At 50.9% G+C, this 18340-nt stretch overlaps 1 protein-coding gene across 4 annotated transcripts in view; it reads right to left on the bottom strand.

Moving 5' to 3' along the window:
- The window catches only part of LOC147607179 (tRNA dimethylallyltransferase 9-like), a 102616-nt gene that overhangs the window by 58959 nt on the left and 25317 nt on the right, over positions 1 to 18340 (bottom strand). For all 4 annotated transcript variants that reach the window (XR_015264852.1, XR_015264851.1, XM_086791246.1 and 1 more), the window contains exons 6-7: positions 16265 to 16475; positions 10765 to 10859 (exon numbers count right to left, since the gene is read on the bottom strand). Coding sequence is in view for 2 of the 4 variants with exons in the window: in XM_086791246.1 (XP_086647372.1) it covers positions 10765 to 10859; positions 16265 to 16475 (306 nt within the window). In the remaining 2 variants the exon portion in view is untranslated. The remainder of the gene's footprint in view (positions 1 to 10764; positions 10860 to 16264; positions 16476 to 18340) is intronic.

Raw genomic sequence — 18340 nt, 5'->3', positions numbered from 1 at the left:
GTGTGAGAGGGAGTGTGTGTGTGTGTGTGTCTTCTCTTCTTATAGGGAGGGAGGCAAGAGAGAGGCCAAGGCCCAAAGCCTCAAAGGCTCAAGGCCTATGGGCCAAGGCTAAAGGCCCATGAAAAGCCCCTCCCAAACGGCCAAAAAAAAAGGTCAAAAATGTGACCATTGCCCAAACAGTAACCTTCGGCGTTCCCATGCAGCCGTCCCCCACAACCGTCCCCTCCTGGATCCATCCCCAGAACGTAGTCCCTTGTGAGGGCTGTCCGTCCGTGCCCGTCCCACAGTGTTCCTGGGACGGCGTCCCCCCGTTCCAAGGGTCCGTCCCCTTAGTCCCCTATGACTATGGTAATACTGAAATGAAAACTAATCTATTAACTACTGAGCAATGACCACTGACTAAAATAATAAAAAAACGGGCCAAATAAGTGTTGTACATTGAACCTCATATTTGATACGAAGACCTTATCCGTACGAGGTACGGTACGTATGGAGTGGTACAGAAAGTATTGAAGGTACACATCGGATCAGTACGGGTACAGAATGCAAAGTTAGTTGATGTGAACACCCTTATTTGGTTTTGGTGAAAAGATAAAGCTTGATGCCTATAAAAGCATGTACTTGGGTGGTTCTATTACATTGAGCATAATGCGGGTTGTGTAATCTCTCTCTCTCTCTCTCTCTCTCTCTCTCTCTCTCTCTCTCTCTCGTTTTTCAGTTTTTCTTTCCATGACACTCAGGACATGGACTTGTTGTATACAAATCTGTCTCATAGGTCAATTTGGTCGTTCGTAGACGTTAATATATCTTTTCTTTTCTTTCTCTCTTGGTTGCTATTACATCTCTCTCTCTCTCTCTCTCTCTCTCTCTCTCTCTCTCTCTCTCTCTCCACTGCCCACACCCACGCACGCGGCACAGTAGGGGGTACCCGGGGGTCGGGATGGGTGGCTTTACTATACAGGGAGGAGCTTCAACATGTGAAACAGGTGGTCAGACGGGATGAGGCCACACGGTTTTTGTGGGTGAGGACCCAGCCACACAGGGCCCGAGATATCTACCTTGCAGTGTGCTACTTTGCACCCTCCAATTCTAAATATGCCACCCATGGAGAGTCCCCGTACCTGCCCCTTTATGGTGACATTATGAAGTTTTCCAGTCTAGGGGACATCCTCCTGGCTGGAGACTTCAATGCCCGCACCGCGGGTGCACAGGTACCCTTCTTTGAGACAGATGATCCCATGTACCAGGAGATTGACACGGTGGGTACGGATCTAGAGTGGACATCATAGGATATGGCAGCCCGCCTAAAATATGGAGAGCATCTCTTAGCCCTCGGCGGGGCTCATAGGCTAGCCATTTATAATGGCCTGGCTAGATGGCCTAGATCTAACTCCTTCACCTCCTACCCCTTCGGACATGGAGCTAGTACAGTGGACTATCAAATGGGATCCCTCTCTCTGATCCCACTCATTCCAGAGTTTACCATCTCTCCTCGCCCTATCGGTGTTGCAGCAGACCATGCATACCTAGCTTTCTCCCTCACATGCCGATACGCCATGCAACCACCTGCTTTGCCCCATCACCGTCCGAGATACCACTTCACCAGAGAGACCTCTTCCATCTATTCTGATCACGTCTACCGCATCCTCTCCGACCTCGACCCCCAAATCCCACTTGATGAGCTTACTACACACCTCTCAGCCACCCTCCATACGTCCACTGCAGCCGCCTTCCCACACTACAAAGCCACCCCTACATCACCAGGACAGACTGTCCCACAGAATAGCTGGCACGACGAGGAATGTCGTGATACCCGAGCTTGTCTACATCGGGAGATGGCACTAGGATCCACCACTCACAAGCAGGCACGAGTGATCTTTCGACGTCTCACACGGAGAAAGAAGAGAGCCTACCTAGCCAGGCTTGAGCAAGAGCTATACTAGCTATTTCTTCGAAGGGACTGTAAGGAGGCCTGGAGGATCTTCGAGGATCATCGCCTTCCCACTCCGATTACTTCACCCAGCACTTGGCACACCTATGCCACCTCTCTACCATGTCCCCGAGCGGCCACCTCTCCCCCATCCACCCGAACCTCGTCCCCCACACTCTTCTTTCTTTCACCTTAGCATGGTGAGAGATGCTATTGACAGGATGCAGACTGGGAGAGCACATGATCATGATGAACTCCTCACCGAGCATTTCTCCCATGCTAGGGACACGCTAGCCCCTTTACTGGTTCACATGTTTAACAGGGCTTTATGTGAGGGCTTCCTCGTCAGCTAGTCATCGAATACTATTGTACCTATCTTGACAGCAAGTGACCCCATGGACCCCAACAACAACTATAGGACTATCATGATTGGTCACACCTTGGCCAAGATTTATGGTTCAATTTTGGAGCATGAGCTTAGTAGATGGTCCGAGGAGCAGAGACTCAGAGCACCGGGGCAAGCAGGCTTCAGGAGAGGGCACTCCACACTAGATCTTATCTTTACACTACGGGGATCATTGAGGAGGGGAGAGCTCACGGGCAATGGATATACTGCTGCTTTGTGGATTTCCGCAAAGCTTTTGATACTGTCCCGCGGGCCAGTCTGATGAGGAGACTGCAGGATATGGGAGTGCCAGCAGAGATGCTGTGGGGGATCATTACACTCTATGAGTCAATCACAGGCAAAGTACGGGCTCCAGGAGGTGACTCAAAGATCATACATAGCACTATCAGGGTGAAGCAGGGCTGCCCCTTGTCTCCTACTCTATTTGGTCTATACATTGACGAGATCTCGGATTACATAGTCAGCCAGACAGGGAGGACCAGGAGCACATTTGGCAGGAGTCCTAATACCGATCCTCTTGTATGCAGATGATATTGTTCTTATTTCTGATTCACCAGAGGGGCTGCAGAGGCATTTGGATACATTATGGGCCTTTTGCGAGGACTGGGACCTTATTGTGAACCTTGGAAAGACCAAGGTCATGATCTTTAACACCTCCTCACAGTGAATAAGTAGATCTCCAGTACAGTTTACATACAATGGAGAGCCTGTGGACTATGTTACCTCATATGCATACCTTGGGATCACTTTTGCTGGACCTCAGTTCTCGATGTGGAAGGCGGCCGACACTAGATTGACGAGGGGATATGCAGCCCTTGGCTCGCTAGAGAGGCAATGCTCACAGATACAGTTTCAGGAGCCGAGGACGAAGCTTTGGCTATTTGATACTCTAGTTACACCTGCACTACTGTATGGTGCCCCCATCTGGGGTCCTAGCTTATACCACAAGAGGAGACAGAGGAGAGAGCCGGCCGAGACAGATACAGAGGAGGTATATGATGGGTGGAAGCCGATGGAGAGGCCCCTAGTGGCGATGATCTCACACATGATTAGGAGTAAACCATCAGTGCCACATGAAATTGTGCGGGCAGAGATGGGGGCTGCACCGATAGTGACAGAGGCTCTATTCCAAATAGTAACATACTGGCATAGGCTATGGGAGCTTCCACTTGATAGATACCCCCGGCTAGCCCTGGAGTCCTCGAGACAGTTGACACTTGAGGGAGATCAGAGTGCTCGTATGCACAGGTAGGCACTTGGTTTGGCATGCACGGTATGCAGATGGAGGCACTCCCCCCCCTTCCAGTACAGCATAGAGGCCCCGTCATTTGCTCTCAGCTGCACAGAGCGGAACAGGGTTATCAGGAAGCACATTGTCAGACTGGATACTCAGAGGACATGGAGTTCACCTAGTTGTCCACTGGGGACGAAGATGGCCTTCTACAGGGATCACCTCCTATGCCTCACAGAGGATGGGTTCATCATCCGTCCATGCTACATGGACATACACCTATCCTTTGGGGTGAGATGTGCGATCGGCCAGATCCGCACCTCATCCCACCAGCTCAGAGTGGACACTCGCCTAGGGCAGCCACACCAGAGGACAGGATATGCCAGCTCTATCACACAGAGCCCGAGACAGAGGACCATTACATATGCCGATGCCCTGTTACTATGAGATTCGGGGGAGGTTCCACTGCCTCTTCCGAGCTGGGTTCGGACCACTTTCCAGGATCATGGACTTCCCGGATCAGAGATGCCTGGGACTTTTTCAGCTAGAGCTCCGTAGACACAGGGAGTCCTTAGTGAGATCCAGGTCAGCTGTACTTGCTCGAGGACCAAAACAGAGAGCTCTCACCAACTACTTCCATACCAACACTCTGAGGGCCAATCCACCCATCATACCCAGACCACAAGCTAGTGTAGGAGCTCGGCCGAGAGGTGTGACACTCGATAGAGCCACTGAGTTATGCAAAGCTCGACACCCAGACCCCATGGGCCTCGCCCACAGCCACGCCAGCACAAGAAGATCCGAGCCATCATCTCCCATCATTGCAGGACCACCTTGTGCCAGCTCAGTTTCACCACCTTGAGCACCATGTCACAGCGGCCCATGAGGGATGTATTAGGGTGATATGAGAGCTCTCTGCTCATGTACCTAGATCAGATTTTAGAGTTCTAGATTTTTTGTTATCTTTCTTTATTACTATTTTGTACCCAGGATGATGTACCTCATGGATATGATGTAACCTTTTGGTCTCATAGGTCATTTTGGCCTTTTGAAAACGTTAATACAACTTTCTTTTTTCTCTCTCTACAACATATTATGAGATTCGAGGGCGCTACCATTGCCTTTTGAGAGAGGGATTTGGACCACTGGCTAGAGTCATGGACTATTGTGATCAGCGATGCTTGGGTTTTTATCTCCTGGAGATCCGAAGCTCAGAGAGTCCATTATCAGGAGCAGACGCCTGACTGGCAGGGAGTCCACACAGAGACAGATTACTGACTTCTTTAGAGGGACTACCCGGGAGGACACACAGCCGACAGCCCAGCAGTGGGCACCCCGTGGGACTCTAGTTGAGAGAGCTATCCAATTGGGCAGATCCAGACGCCCGAGGGCTCGCGGATCCTCACATCAGAGACGGTGCCTACACCAGAGGATTCAGAGCATCATTGCGAGGCATTGGGCTCGTCCGACCAGGCATCTCACTATGGCAGATATCCAGGCCATCCGGCAAAGACCCATGCTACAGCTCCTAGGATGATTACCACTCCAACCATATACTGTTGTCCTCACTCTCACTTTTGTACTCCCCCATATTCATGTATTCATATATCCATGTACTCATGTACTCCATTTTGACTAGTAGCATTAGCTTCCCACTCTCCCTAGGTGCTGCTTCCGGATGCTCCCTACTGATGTACTGTAGGGCTAGATACTTACCTTCAGTTCTTTCTTTTCTTTTCCAGATAGTGCATCAGATGTCACATGGTTGTAACTTTGGTCTCATAGGTCACTTTGGCCTTTTGAAGACGTTAATATAACATTTCATTTCTCTCTCTCTCTCTCTCTCTCTCTCTCTCTCTATATATATCTTTGTGCACCAACTCGTCAAGGCTTGATCCATCCGGGACATGCAACCTGCCGATACCCTCTCTTCGTCTATGTGGGCCTACAATCTCAAAGAAATCACCAGTGATCCTGTCTCCTGCATGTGTCTGAAAAGAGGCTCTGGCATGGTATACGTGGCTCTTGTAAACATTAACTCGTTGAAGGCAGCCATAAGGCCACCTTCCATGAGAACGCAATGCCGCAGAAATAAAGAGGCTGGAAGAACGTCCTCTCTCGAGCATTTGCCCCTAGGTAATGCCAGATAGCATCCGCCAACTCCTCAGATGTGCAGGGGTCCAAGAGGAAAGTCACACCCGCTCATGCGCAGCCAGCACCTGTAAGGAAACGCAATCTGCTCTATGCTGCCTCCTGTAAAAGACTGCTAATCTCACCAAGACCTCCATCTAGGGCTCTTGTGGCTGCTCCTGAGTAAAAATCAAGCCTCTCCCAAGTCCCCTCTATCCTGTTGCAGATCTTTGGGTCCTGAATGAGGCTATCTGGAATCCGGGTACTCATCTGTTTGTCCCATCTCCAGGGGTCATCTAGGGATAGAATAACTAGTGCGTGGTCGGAAAAAGTAGTGCCAACCAAAATACCAATCATGCCGCCACATCCACAAGCCCACTCGTCAACATAGAACCGATCAAGTCTAGATGGATTGGCGCTGTAATCCTCATGTCAGATCTGGAGAAACACAAACTCACGGGACTACATCCAAACTCTAAAAGATGCCAAGGGTCTTGTCCCTTGAGAGAAAAAATCAACTCCTCCCATGCCAAGTACTCTATACTTGATATAGTAGCCATTCCATCTTCGAATCTGTCATCGGTCGACTCTAGCATGTTAAAGTCCCCACCCACACACCATAAATTTGCCTGCAGCAAGGACCAACGAACTGTACTCCAGAAGGTTGCTCTGCGTGTTGCCACGTTCGATGCGTAGACATTCAGGAAGCCGACACAGTCCTCTCCTATCCTGATGGTCACCCACTGAGCCCGTCCAGTGACAATGGTGCTTCAGTCGACCACTGCAAGCAACAGCTGCTCACTAACAAAAATGCATACTCCACTTTGTGTCCCAGAGGGACCAAAAGAGTGGGACCAGAAGGTTTCACTCCTGCCCTGCAACATCTTCCCCAACTGGCGGGTCTGTCCCTCTGGACAAATAGTGCTCCTGTAAGAAGAGAATGTAAATGGGTCCACCAACTGTTGCTGCTCTGTGGAGCTCCTTTCTAAGGACACCATGCCTCTGGAAGCATCTGGACCCCCCAACCCCTGGATGTTCCATGAGACAATTTGCATAGCTAAAAGCGGTGGGAAGGGAAACTGTCAAAACAGACCTCCACTCAAAGAGTCTTGGGCATGGCTTTCGATGGAGAGTAGTCACTGTTGGTCCTTGAGCAAAGCCGTGCCAGATGGGTAGGTATCCTAGCCTCCATGTGGCCCCACTCTGTTCGAACTTCGAACCATAGAGTATGCATCCATGTGTCGTTGTGCAGATATCTGTAGGAGGGGGACAGTGGTACTGCCCACTGAAACACGAAGAAACACAAAAGGCAACACCTCTAGGCTAGAGAACATCATCTCCCCTGTGTGATCCCCGAGGCCATAGCTGCCCAACTCAGCCAAAGGCCACAGGTGAGTAAGCACATCAGTGATATGCACGTCATGCAAATCATGCGAAAGGTCAATGGCCTGCCCCTGTATGGCGGTGGAAACTGACTTCGTGCTGCAGTCCATCCCCTCTGCTGCACTCAGAGGGAAGGAGAAGTTCATCGCTCCACTCTCTGGGGCGGACGGCTTGGAGTAGTATAGCACAGTACGTGATCGGAGAAAGCAGTGCCAGCCAAAATACCAATCATGCCGCCACGACTGCAAGCCCACTCGTCTACATAAAACCGATTTAATCTGGATAGATTAGGGCCTGTACTCCTCCTGTCGGATCTGGAAAAACACAAACTCTGAGGACTACGTCCAAACTCTGGCAGATGCTTACATGTAACTGTAGCCATGGCACCACCGAGTTTGTCCTCCGCCGACTAACATTTTAAAATCTCCACCCATACACCAGAAATCCGCCTATGGCAGGGACTGACGAACTGTACTCCAGAAAATGGCTCTGCCTGCTGCAGCGTTAACCACGTATATATTAAGGAAGCCCACAACGTCCTCTCCAGTCATGATGGTCACCCACTAAGCACCCCAGTGACCATGGTACTTGAGTTGACCACTGCCGGCAGCAGCTTCTCACTAACGGAAATCCATACTCCACCCTCTGTCCCAAAGGGGCCAAAAGAGTGGAGTAGGACCATAAGGTGTGACTCCTGCCCTGCAAAATCTTCCCCCAGTGGTGGGTACGTCCCTTTGAAAGAGGGTGCTCCTAAATGAAAAGAATATTAATGGGTCCAACAACTACTGCTCTGTGGAGCTCCTCTCTAAGGACACCATGCCTCTGAAAACATTGTGGGCTACCCAAACCATGGATGTTCCATTAAATTATCTGCATATCTAAGATTGGTGGGAAGCGGAACTGTCTAAACTACCCTCACTCTATTCGAGCCCTAGAGTATGCATACTCTAGACTCCACCTGTCACAATGCAAGTATCTGTAGGAGAGGGGAATTGGTACTGCCACTGAAACATGAAGAAATACAAAAAGAAGCACCTCCAAGCTAGAGGACATCATCTCCCCTGCCTGGTCTCGAAGGCCTGAGCCACCCAACTCCATCCGAGCCAAAGGCCAGAGGTGGGTAGCACATTAGTGATACGCAAATCATGCAGATGATGCGAGAGCTTTATGGCCTAACCCTGAATAGCGGTGGACGCTGACTCCATGCTCCAGTTTGTTCCTTACATTGCACTCAAAGGCAAGGAGAAGATCATTGTGCCACTCTCTGGGGTGGACAGTCTAGAGTGATAAATCACCAGACATGCAAATGAGAGCCATCGTCTCCTTGAACATGCCAATCCCTTCGACAGGAGACACCAGAAGAAACTGTAATTAACTAGCTTCCCCAACCCACAGGGCGCGCGCCGGGGGGGGATTGGGAGGAAGAGCCCGCACCGGAGAGGCAGCGATGGTTATCTCTACCGGCTCTGAAAAATGATGCATCAAACGGCGGACCGAGCTGGAATGTTGTCTCCGCTTCGGGTCTAGCACAATCAGGGGGGTGGTGAGAGTGCTGCTGCCCGGTAAAAAGGGGTCCCCAGTGCCATCGGGGGCGAGAGCAGGGGTGGGGGGATTGAGAGCCCAAGCCCACAACAAGCTCTGGAGGGTCAACTAGCCGCCCGGGAACCTGAAAGCCTGGTGAGGAATCTCGACGAGGTACAGTCTCGAGAAGGGGGGGGGGGGGAGGATGGGTTCCTCAAGGGTATTGGGGGGGCCCATCTCCGTCAAGGAGTTGCTGAGATAAATGCTTGGAACGGTTCTCTGCCACAACCATATCCTCCTCGATCCTACCAGCATGGCGCGCCTGTCAAGTGCCGCTCTGCTCTAGAAGTTAGCCAGCAATTTTGCCTCAGGCCGACAATCTGCCACTCTCTTGCGCTGGTCTCAACCGAGGACATGTCCTGGTGCTCTGGTACTTGGGGGCCTGTGTCTCGCCTACCCCCTGTGGAATTTCTGAGCTGGGCCCCTTTTGGGGGGGGGGGGGGGGGGGGGGGGGGGGGGGCAATCAGAGGTGACCGCCTAGATCGTCGACGGGGACAAGCTCTAGAGAGATGTCTCATCTACCTGCAAATGAAGCATTGGCCTAGGAGGCCAGAGTATTCAACTCTCTATAAACTAGGTTCCCCGTACAAACTAGGAAGCAGAATCGAGTCAAGCAAGGAATTCGAGGAGGCAATGCAAATACGAAGAGATGGAATCCCTGCCGTCCATGCAAGAACTCAAGCCACGGTGGGGGAGGATTCCATCACTCTTCTGATAGCACCTCCTATCACCGCAAGAAGAGGAAGGTATTCCTTCTTGAGACTTGGAAAGCACAGTGTCACAAGAAAGCCTGAGTTGCCAACCAATGGATTGGATGCCGAGGGCATACAAAATGCGACAGGGCTTAGTCGCATGTCTAAGTCTGAAGCTGCAGGCAAATCGAACTCAACCTGATAGTAGCCACGCCCCAAGGGGTGAATGTTAGTGATCTTTCCACGCACGCCAAGAAGGCTTTGCGTGTAACAAATCACTGAACTGTCTGTGCGAGGGGCGGCTACCCACAATCTTGCATACTAGGGTAGAGGCCTCCAAAGAAGTGACAGTCATAGCAAGGAGCTGAAGATCATCTTCTGAAAAGGATAGGCAAAGGATGGCGGCCTCGGTCGGGGATGACAGAGCGTCTGCCGTGGAGTCCTCCTGGGGGTTCAAGCCCAAAAGATGTTGAAACTTGCCATGGATATAGAACCCCAAGAGCGAAAAACACCAGAATGGGAAAAAAGAGAGGATAAGCGGGATGCGGACAGCACAAGGGGAGGCAGGAGGAAACAGCAATTAAGAGGAAGTTGGTGGGGGCTAAGGATAGGAGGGCGGAGAGGCGCAGAGGAGGGGACAGCGCCCGGAATGGCGGAGCTGGGTGGAGGTAGCGAAGAGGAAGGCAGGGGGGGATGGCGCGGCCCTCACGGAAGGCAGGCTGAGCAAGGGTAAAGGAAGTAGGGCAGGGCGGGGAGTCGGACAGGTGGCCAGGAGGCACAAAGGAAGGAGAAGGCAGAGGGGGAACTCACGTGGGAGGCGTGCACAGGGGCGAGGTGGAGGGCAGTGAGGTTGGAGACAGAGAAGTGGGGGAGGTAGCGCGCTGGAAGGCGACAGGGCGAGGTGCAGGCGCGTACACGGGGGGCGCTCAGCTCTCGATCGGCTGCCTCCCCCAGCTAGTAATTATCCACTGCCTTTCCCACTTTTGCAACTCAGTCACTTTTCCTTTAAATGCCTTTCTCACTTTTCAACTCCGTCACTTTTCCTCTAAATGCCCTATCTGTTGCTCCACTTTCCTCCCCGTGGAGCTTTGCCCCCCCACTTTCTTCAGCCTAAGCTGCCTTCTCTACTCTTAGAAAGTATTCAGATAAGTATTATCATCAAAAGGAAGTAATATCTGATGATAGAGAGCGAGAGAATGGCTTCAAAATGGGGAGACACTCCACACAAAGTTAAACTTATAAGTATCACTTTCATTAGTTACACAAGGTTTAAGCACCAGGTATGAGATGTTTGAAACCAGATGATTAAAGTGAACAAGTATTTTAAGTAAAAAGTTTCACTGGCTTAGCATTTTTTTTATATAGAAGTTACTGCTATAGATTTTAAAAGCGCAAAAAATATTCAACATACTTGGCGATAGCCAATGGCCCGAGAAGCAGGGGACGTGTTCGGCATGATTCCCAAATCTAGTAGCCACGAAGCCTCCTTCAGCAAGCCCATATTTCCTGAAACCAATGTCCAATGAACCTCCCAATCAGCTCGTTGTTTACAAAAAGTTGCAGCTTCAAAATGTGATTAGACAGCAGGGGAAACACAAGACAAAACATCGAAGGCTGTATAATCTTTTCTGCATACTGACAAGTTTTTGCTTTAAAAGAAGTCTCAAGAACAAGTGATGTAAAGAAAGTAGAAAAAACTATGCCATGCAGCCAATCATCACTTTGCTTTTCCAAAGAATGACTCCAACTTTAGTCTTGCCAATATCAATACCATCCCAACACTTAACTATCCCAGTAGCTTACATCTATGCTGCAAACATAAATGTGACTTTGAAACTGTGTCGGTAAGCCACTTGAAAAAGCTAAAAGTTACTATCTCACAACAACTAGCAAAATCTAGTGCCTTGCATTATCAAGCTGCATCCCAGAAACATAGCATGATCCATCTACACTTCTTCATATGACAAACTATTTATGGTAACATCTAAAAAACCACTGCCCTAGATATCTGGAATAAAACAAAACAAAACAAAGCTACTCCTAGTATACGATGGATCTTCATGAGGCCCAATCCTGAGGCTTGAGCACCGCCTTCGAGGACAGATTTGGAGCCAGTTTGATGAGAGCTTGGGACCACCTCAAGCCAGCCCTCCAACAGCTCCGCCCGGCCTCAGACGAGGAGAGACTCCGCTAGCCGCTCATCTTGAAACACCTCTTCATGATGCCCAATAGTCACCCTCTGGGGACACGTTCACGCGTGGCCTAGGCCCCCCTCAGTTCTGGCCCAGCTCTGTCTCTTGGCGAGTGGACTAGCTTCAGGCGGCTGACTCAGGAGGCTCAGGAGAGACGCCTTGTGGAGGCAGAAAGCAGATAATCCTCGCCATCGACTCACTCAGCCATCCCCCCCCCCCCCCCCCCACCCCACCACAAGTGGCTGGGAGCTTTCACGCGGAACGACATCTCCTTGGTGGTCCTAGGCTCACACAGGGGACCAGCTCTCATATTCTCAGTAGGATGTCATGGATGTCTCATCCTCTCCCCAACAGAGGACTTTATGGTGACAGGTGTAGCCACCAAGGGTTCCCACACTCTACTGTTCCGGCCAACCATCTCACGGTGTCGCACTGGATCACCATCACACCATCACACCACCACAATGCATCACCATGACACCAGAGAAACATCCCAGAGCATTTGGTGGACTATCCACAAATGGGAGTGCACCACCAACGGATACATGAGAGGTGCATGCACTTGCAGTGAAGGCACCACACTGACATGTTGGGACACAATGCTTAGCTAGGGAGGCTCAAAGAGAGAGGCAACCATGGCTATGGAGTATTAGAGAGAGAGAGAGAGAGAGAGAGAGAGAGAGAGAGAGATGATATATTAACGTTTTCAAAAGGCCAAAGTGACCTATGAGACCAAAAAGGTTACAACAATTGGTGGATATGATACAATGTCTGTGTAAGAAAAGCTAAGACAACTAAACAACTAAGTGAAACTGAAACAACAACTATGAGGAAAAGTAAGGTACTAGGAGCTCCTAATGGATAACATCTGGAAAGGAAAACTCCACCAACAAAGGTAAGCATCATACACATCACCATCCAAAGATGTCTCTTCATCGGTCGATGGCGGATATCCTCAATGTCCTCCATGGTGAGTACTCTGATTGGACGTCTCCCATGCCCTGCTAGTATGGTCCTGATCCTCTGTTGTAGTCTCCGCCGGTGTCGAGATGGGCCTCTCATCTTGGGACGCCTGGACCGCCCCAGCTCTATAGCCCGATCAATCAGTGTACCTGTGGTGCGGCTATACTCTGGGGCTAGCTGCAATGCCTGCTCTCCTGATTGCTCAATCTCTGGTCGAAAGAAGTCTGTAATCTGCCTCTGTAGGTGTCTCTCCCTCTCTGATCCCCTCCCTCTCAAGAGACCCTCTCTATGTCTACGCAGCTCCAGCAAGTATAATCCGAGGCATCTCTGATCCTAGTATCTCATGACTCTGGAAAGTGGTCCGAAACCCTCTCTGAACAGGCAGTGAAAACGGCCTCGTATCTCATAATATACTGGACAATGACATATGTAATGTAACTCTATCTCTGGCTCCATCTGGCACAGCTCACAAATCCTGGCCTCAGCTGGTACTCCTCTGAATCTGCCGGTCTCAATCTCTAGCTCGTGTGAGGATGTGCGCATCTGACCAATAGCACACTGTACCCCATGAGAAAGATGAGTATCCATGTACCTGGGTGTAATCACAAACCCATCCTCCGTGAGCTCGAGAAGATGATCTCTATAGAAAGCCATCTTCGTACCAAGCTCGTGTGTCGGCTGTATCCATGTCCTCCTAGTGTCCAGCAGAGTCAAGTCTTGCCTGATAAGTCTAGTAATCTCTGCCCGTGTGAGAGAGAGGGAGGGTACATCCACGGAGTACTCAAATGGAGGTAGCCTGTCCATACTAAAGCCATGCAGCTGGAACCAAGCTATCATCTGTGCATACCAACATGATCCATCTCCCTGTGATGCCAACTGTCGTGAAGACTCCAGGGCTAAGCGAGCATATCTGTCTCTAGGGAGAGCCCAAGGCTATGTATAAAGGAGACTGATCGAGTGAGTGCCTCTACTACCAATGGAAGGGCAGCCATCTCTACACGTGCCACGGATAATATCATGTGGTACGGAGGCCTTGGCCCTAATCATCCGGGAAATCATAGAAACCAAGGGCCTCTCCATACATCTCCATCCATCAGTGCTACCAGCTTGGCTGTGGTGATCCACTGAGAGTCCCCATATCTCCACTCCATACAACATGGCTAAAGTGACCAAAGTGTCAAAGAGCCAGAGCTTTGTTCGAGGTTCGTGAAACTGAACCTGCGAACACATTCTCTCTAGTCTCCCCAATGCTGCATAAGCTCTGGTCAATCTGGTCTCCGCTGCTCTCCTCAAGGAAAATAGTGGGCCACTAAAAACCACACCAAGGTAAGTATATGCATCTGTATACTCCACTGTCTCCTGACCATATGTAAAGGTGGGTGCTGACCTCCTAACCCACTGTGCTGTGGTGTTAAACACCATCACCTTGGTTTTACCAAGGTTAACAGACAATCCACTATCCTGTGCAAACGTGTGCAATGCATCCAAATGACGTTGCATCCCCTCTGGAGAATCTGAGATCAACACAATATCATCAGCATACAATAACAGCCGAATCCATGTCCTTGCTAGCTGTGCTCCTCTGTGTCACCCTCCCGCTCTACATAGTCCGAGACCTCATCCACATACATCCCAAATAAGGTGGGAGAAAGGGGGCAGCCCAGTTTCACCCCAATAGTGGAGTGAACCATCTCAGATATACCCTGAGTAGTACGTACCTGCCCCACAACTATCCTGTATAAAGCCATGATTCCCCAAATCAGCTCTGTGGGCACTCCCATCTCCTGTAGTCTGCGCATCAGTCTGGCTCTCGGTATTGTGTCAAAAGCTTTGCAGAAATCCACAAAGCAACAATAAATGCTCCTGCCATATGATCTGCGCTCCTAAATAATAGCTCTGAGTGTCAAGATATGGTCAAGAGTGGAGAAACCTCTCCTGAACCCTGCCTGCCCTAATGCACGTATGCCCTCTCTCTTTGCCCATCTACTCAACTCTTGCTCAAGAATAGATGCATATAATCTAGCCAATGTGTGACCAATGATGATGGTACGATAATTCCTAGGAAGCATGGGATCCCCTGACTTGAAGATAGGCACAATCGTGGACATATTCCAAGTCTCAGGAAAACCCTCACACATGGTTCGGTTAAACATCATAGCAATAAGCGGGGGGGAGGGGGAGGGGGAGGGGGAGGGGGAGGGTGAGGTAGGGGCTCCGAAGGGGGGAGAAGGGTTCGCCTGCGGGGGAACTGGCCCGTCAAGAACCTGACAGCCTAGTGGGGGATCTTGCCGAGGTAACGGTCTCTAGAAAGGGAAAGAAGGGGGGGGGGGGGGGGGGGTGCGGGGGTGTGGGGGGGGTTCCTCGAGTGTACTTGTGGAGGGGGGGAAGGTCTAAGCTGGGCCCAAGGGAGGAGGGGGCAGCTGGAGGTGGCCTCCTAGACTGTCGACAAGGACAAGCGCTAGCAAGATGTCCCATCTACTTGCAGATGAAGCACTAGCCTGGGAGGCGAGAGTACTCGACTCTCTATGAAATAGGTTCCCCCCGCAAACTAGGAAGCAGAATGGAGTGAGGTACAGACTCCAGGGAGACAATGCAAATGCGAAGAGCTGGAATCCTTGCCGTCCATACAAGAGCCGAAGCCGCAATGGGGGAGGATTCCATTACTCTTCTGATAGCACCTCCTATCACTAGGAGGAGAGAAAGGTATTCCTTCCTGAGACCTGGAAAGCAGACAGTCCACACGAAAGCCTGAGATGTCAGCCAAAGGATTGGACACTGGGTCAAAGCCTAGCTCCCACCTCGCAAAGAAGGCCTGGGCCGTACGCAGTGCGACAGGGCGCAACTGCATCACTGTGCCCGAAGCTGCAGGCGAATCGAACTCAACCTGATAGTAGCCACGCCCCAAGGGGTGAATGTCAGTGATCTTTCTAGGCGTGCCGAGGAAGCTTGCCTGTAACAGATCCCTAAACTATCTGCCCGCCGGGCGGCTACCCACAATCTTGCAAACTAGGGTCAATGAAGCGATAGTCGTAGCAAGGAGCTGGAGATCTTCTTCTGAAAAGGATAGGCAAGGGATGGTGGCCTCGGTCGGGGATGACGGAGTGGCTGCCATGTAGTCCTGGGGGTTCAAGAATAGACAATGCCGAAACTTGCCACGAATATAAAACCCTGCGAGCGATAAACACCTCGATGGGAAGACAAGAAAGAGGATAAGCGGGATGCAGACAGGACAAGGGGAGGCAGGGGGAAACAGCAAAAAGAGCAAGGCAGTGGAGAGGAGGCCAAAGAAGCGCGCGGGGGGGGGGGGGGGGGGTGTTGACGGCACCCAGAACGGCAGAGGAGGGTGGAGGCGGCGAGGAGAAGGTGCGGGTGGTTGGCACACGTAAGGGAGAGTAGGCTGAGGGCAGCACACGTAAGGCAGTCTGAGCAGGGGCGAAGGAAGTAAGGCAAGGCGGGGAGGCAAGAGGTGCGAGGGAATGAAAAGGCAGAGGGGGAGAGGTCACACGGGAGGATCGCACAGGGGGAAGGCAGATGGCAGCGAGGTGGAAGGCAGCGGGGAGGGGGGACAGTCAACAGTGAAGGAGGGGGCACTGTGCACAGGAGGGGGATGTTTATCAGCAATCAAGCCAAAAGCCACAACATAACCAGCAAGTAAAATTAAGAAACTCCAGATCCCTTTGCATTCAGGCAAGTTGCAATCAAAAACATCTTTCCAACATCTAAGGTCGCAGTACAACTCATGGTACATGAGCTCACCTATCAACATTTCTTCACAACGTTGATCAATAAAACGATAGAGCGTCTCACGAGGGTTGTACAGGAAGAAACATAAAAACTCATAATCCAAATCCTTAGCACTTCGAGTGAGCTTTCTTGAGCTCTCAAGACTTTCTGATTCTCCCAGTTCAGACAGTCCTTCAGTTTCAGTATGAAGAAGACTAAAGGAATTGCGGGGAAGACCAGATGCCTGTAGCAGATGCAGCCAAACATAAGTTTTTGCAAAATTCATAAGTGCACGTATAGAAATGCCTGAATGCCCATACTTACTATGTGCTGGGAACATATACAAAAAAAACATATAAATGAAAGAGAACGGCATGAAGGCAATCATTTAAACAAAAAGGCAAAAGGCAGACAGCTCCTTCTGCATGCAAATGGTGTGGAGTGGCTACAATCCATATTCCGAGGTTGAAATGCATCAATATATTTTAGATATTCATGAGGCTAATGCATGATTATTAGCGTCCTTGGAGATAGATAAATTGTATTCACGTCTTCTGAGGCCAAGTAAGTCCTATGAAACCTAAATCAACGATACAAAGTTTTCCAAGCATTTCAAAATACTGAAAAAGTGATCGAGTGCTAATGCCTCATTCTGTGTGTGCTAAAACTCAAAAATTGAGCACCTCTTTGACGAAAAGAACGATTAAAAGAAAGAAAGGAAGCTGTGCAATCATAGAAAAGGCACTTGTCACCAGCTGTACATAAGCTCCAAAAATATTGGTTCACAGGGATGTCATGAACAATGGACATCAGGTACAAGAAGTAGAAGCATTGAGACGAGGAGATTATCTAAAAGAAAGAGCCAGGCATCGTCGGTTTATCCTGGCAGTGCCCGGAAGAATGCCAAAGGACGATCCAAAAAGTAAAACCAAGAAGCTTTGTTCAAAGAAACACTCTTAAGAACATGGAAAGAGCTTTGGCAAGAAAAGCAAGATCATGTAAAGTAGCCACAAGAGAACCTCTCAGTGGACACAAGGAAAAGTGAGAAGAAGAAGCTGGAGCTTTCCCCCTTGTGCATCTTTCGCCATAGCCCTCCCTCCCTCTGTCCCTCCATCGCGTGCACCAGCCTTTACCCCCTTCCTTCACTGTTGCCCGCCTGCATCAGTCCCCCCCCCCCCCTTGCCTCAGCCGCGCCATCGCCCACCTGCGCACCCCCCCCCCCCCCCCCGCCTTCCTCCTCCCTCTTCAGCGCCTCCTCTGCCCCACCTTCTCCCTCGCCATCGCCGTCTCTTCTCCCTTTGCCTCCCTCCCTCTGCGCCCCCCCACCCCATCCCTCCATGCTACCCCAGCCCCCTCCTCCTATGCACTGCCTCACCCCCTCTCTGCGCCATCCCACCCCCTTCAGCCCGTGCCTTCTCCTCTGGGCAACTTACCCTCACGCCACCCCTCCCCCGTGTCCCCCCTTTCCTTCATTCAGTTCTCTACCCGTCCTCCCCCATTCGAGCTATCAAGCTCCCTTCTTCCCCCCCCTCCTTTTTTTTCCCATCTCCGCATCACAGGTGCTTCTCCGCGGTGTTTTGTCCTAGGGCAAGATTCAGCAATTTCTCGTCTTGAACCCCAGGAGGACTCCATGGCAGCCACTCTGTGATCCCCGACCGAGGCTGCTGTTCCTAGCCTCTCATTTTCCGAAGAGGATTGCCAGCTGCTCACTTCAGCAATTGCCTCTTTGGAGGCCTCTACCTTGGTATGCACGATTGTGGGTAGCCGCCTGGCTCACAGACAGCTAAGGGATTTGCTACAGGCAAGCCTTCTTGGCACGCCTGGAAAGATCACAGATATTCATCCTCTCGGGCGTGGCTACTACTAGGTGGAGTTCGGTTCGCCTGTAGCTTCAGAGAGAGTCATGCACTTGAGCCCCGTTGCATTGCGTACGGCCCATGCCTTCTTTGCAAGGTGGCAGCATGGCTTTGATCCAGCGTCCGATCCTTTGGCTGGCATCTCAGGCTTTCCTATGACAGTCTACTTTCCAGGTCTCAAGAAGGAATACCTTCCTCTCCTCCCGGTGATAGGTGGTGCTATCGGGAGGGTGATGGAACCCCGACGGCCGGG

The sequence above is a fragment of the Cibotium barometz genome, chromosome 56, assembly GCF_041138505.1.
Source record: "Cibotium barometz isolate CiBa-2024 chromosome 56, ASM4113850v1, whole genome shotgun sequence".
In the NCBI taxonomy this organism is placed as follows: domain Eukaryota; kingdom Viridiplantae; phylum Streptophyta; class Polypodiopsida; order Cyatheales; family Cibotiaceae; genus Cibotium; species Cibotium barometz.
The sequence above is the reverse complement of the archived record's forward strand: the minus strand, read 5'-3'. Positions and strand labels throughout refer to the sequence as shown.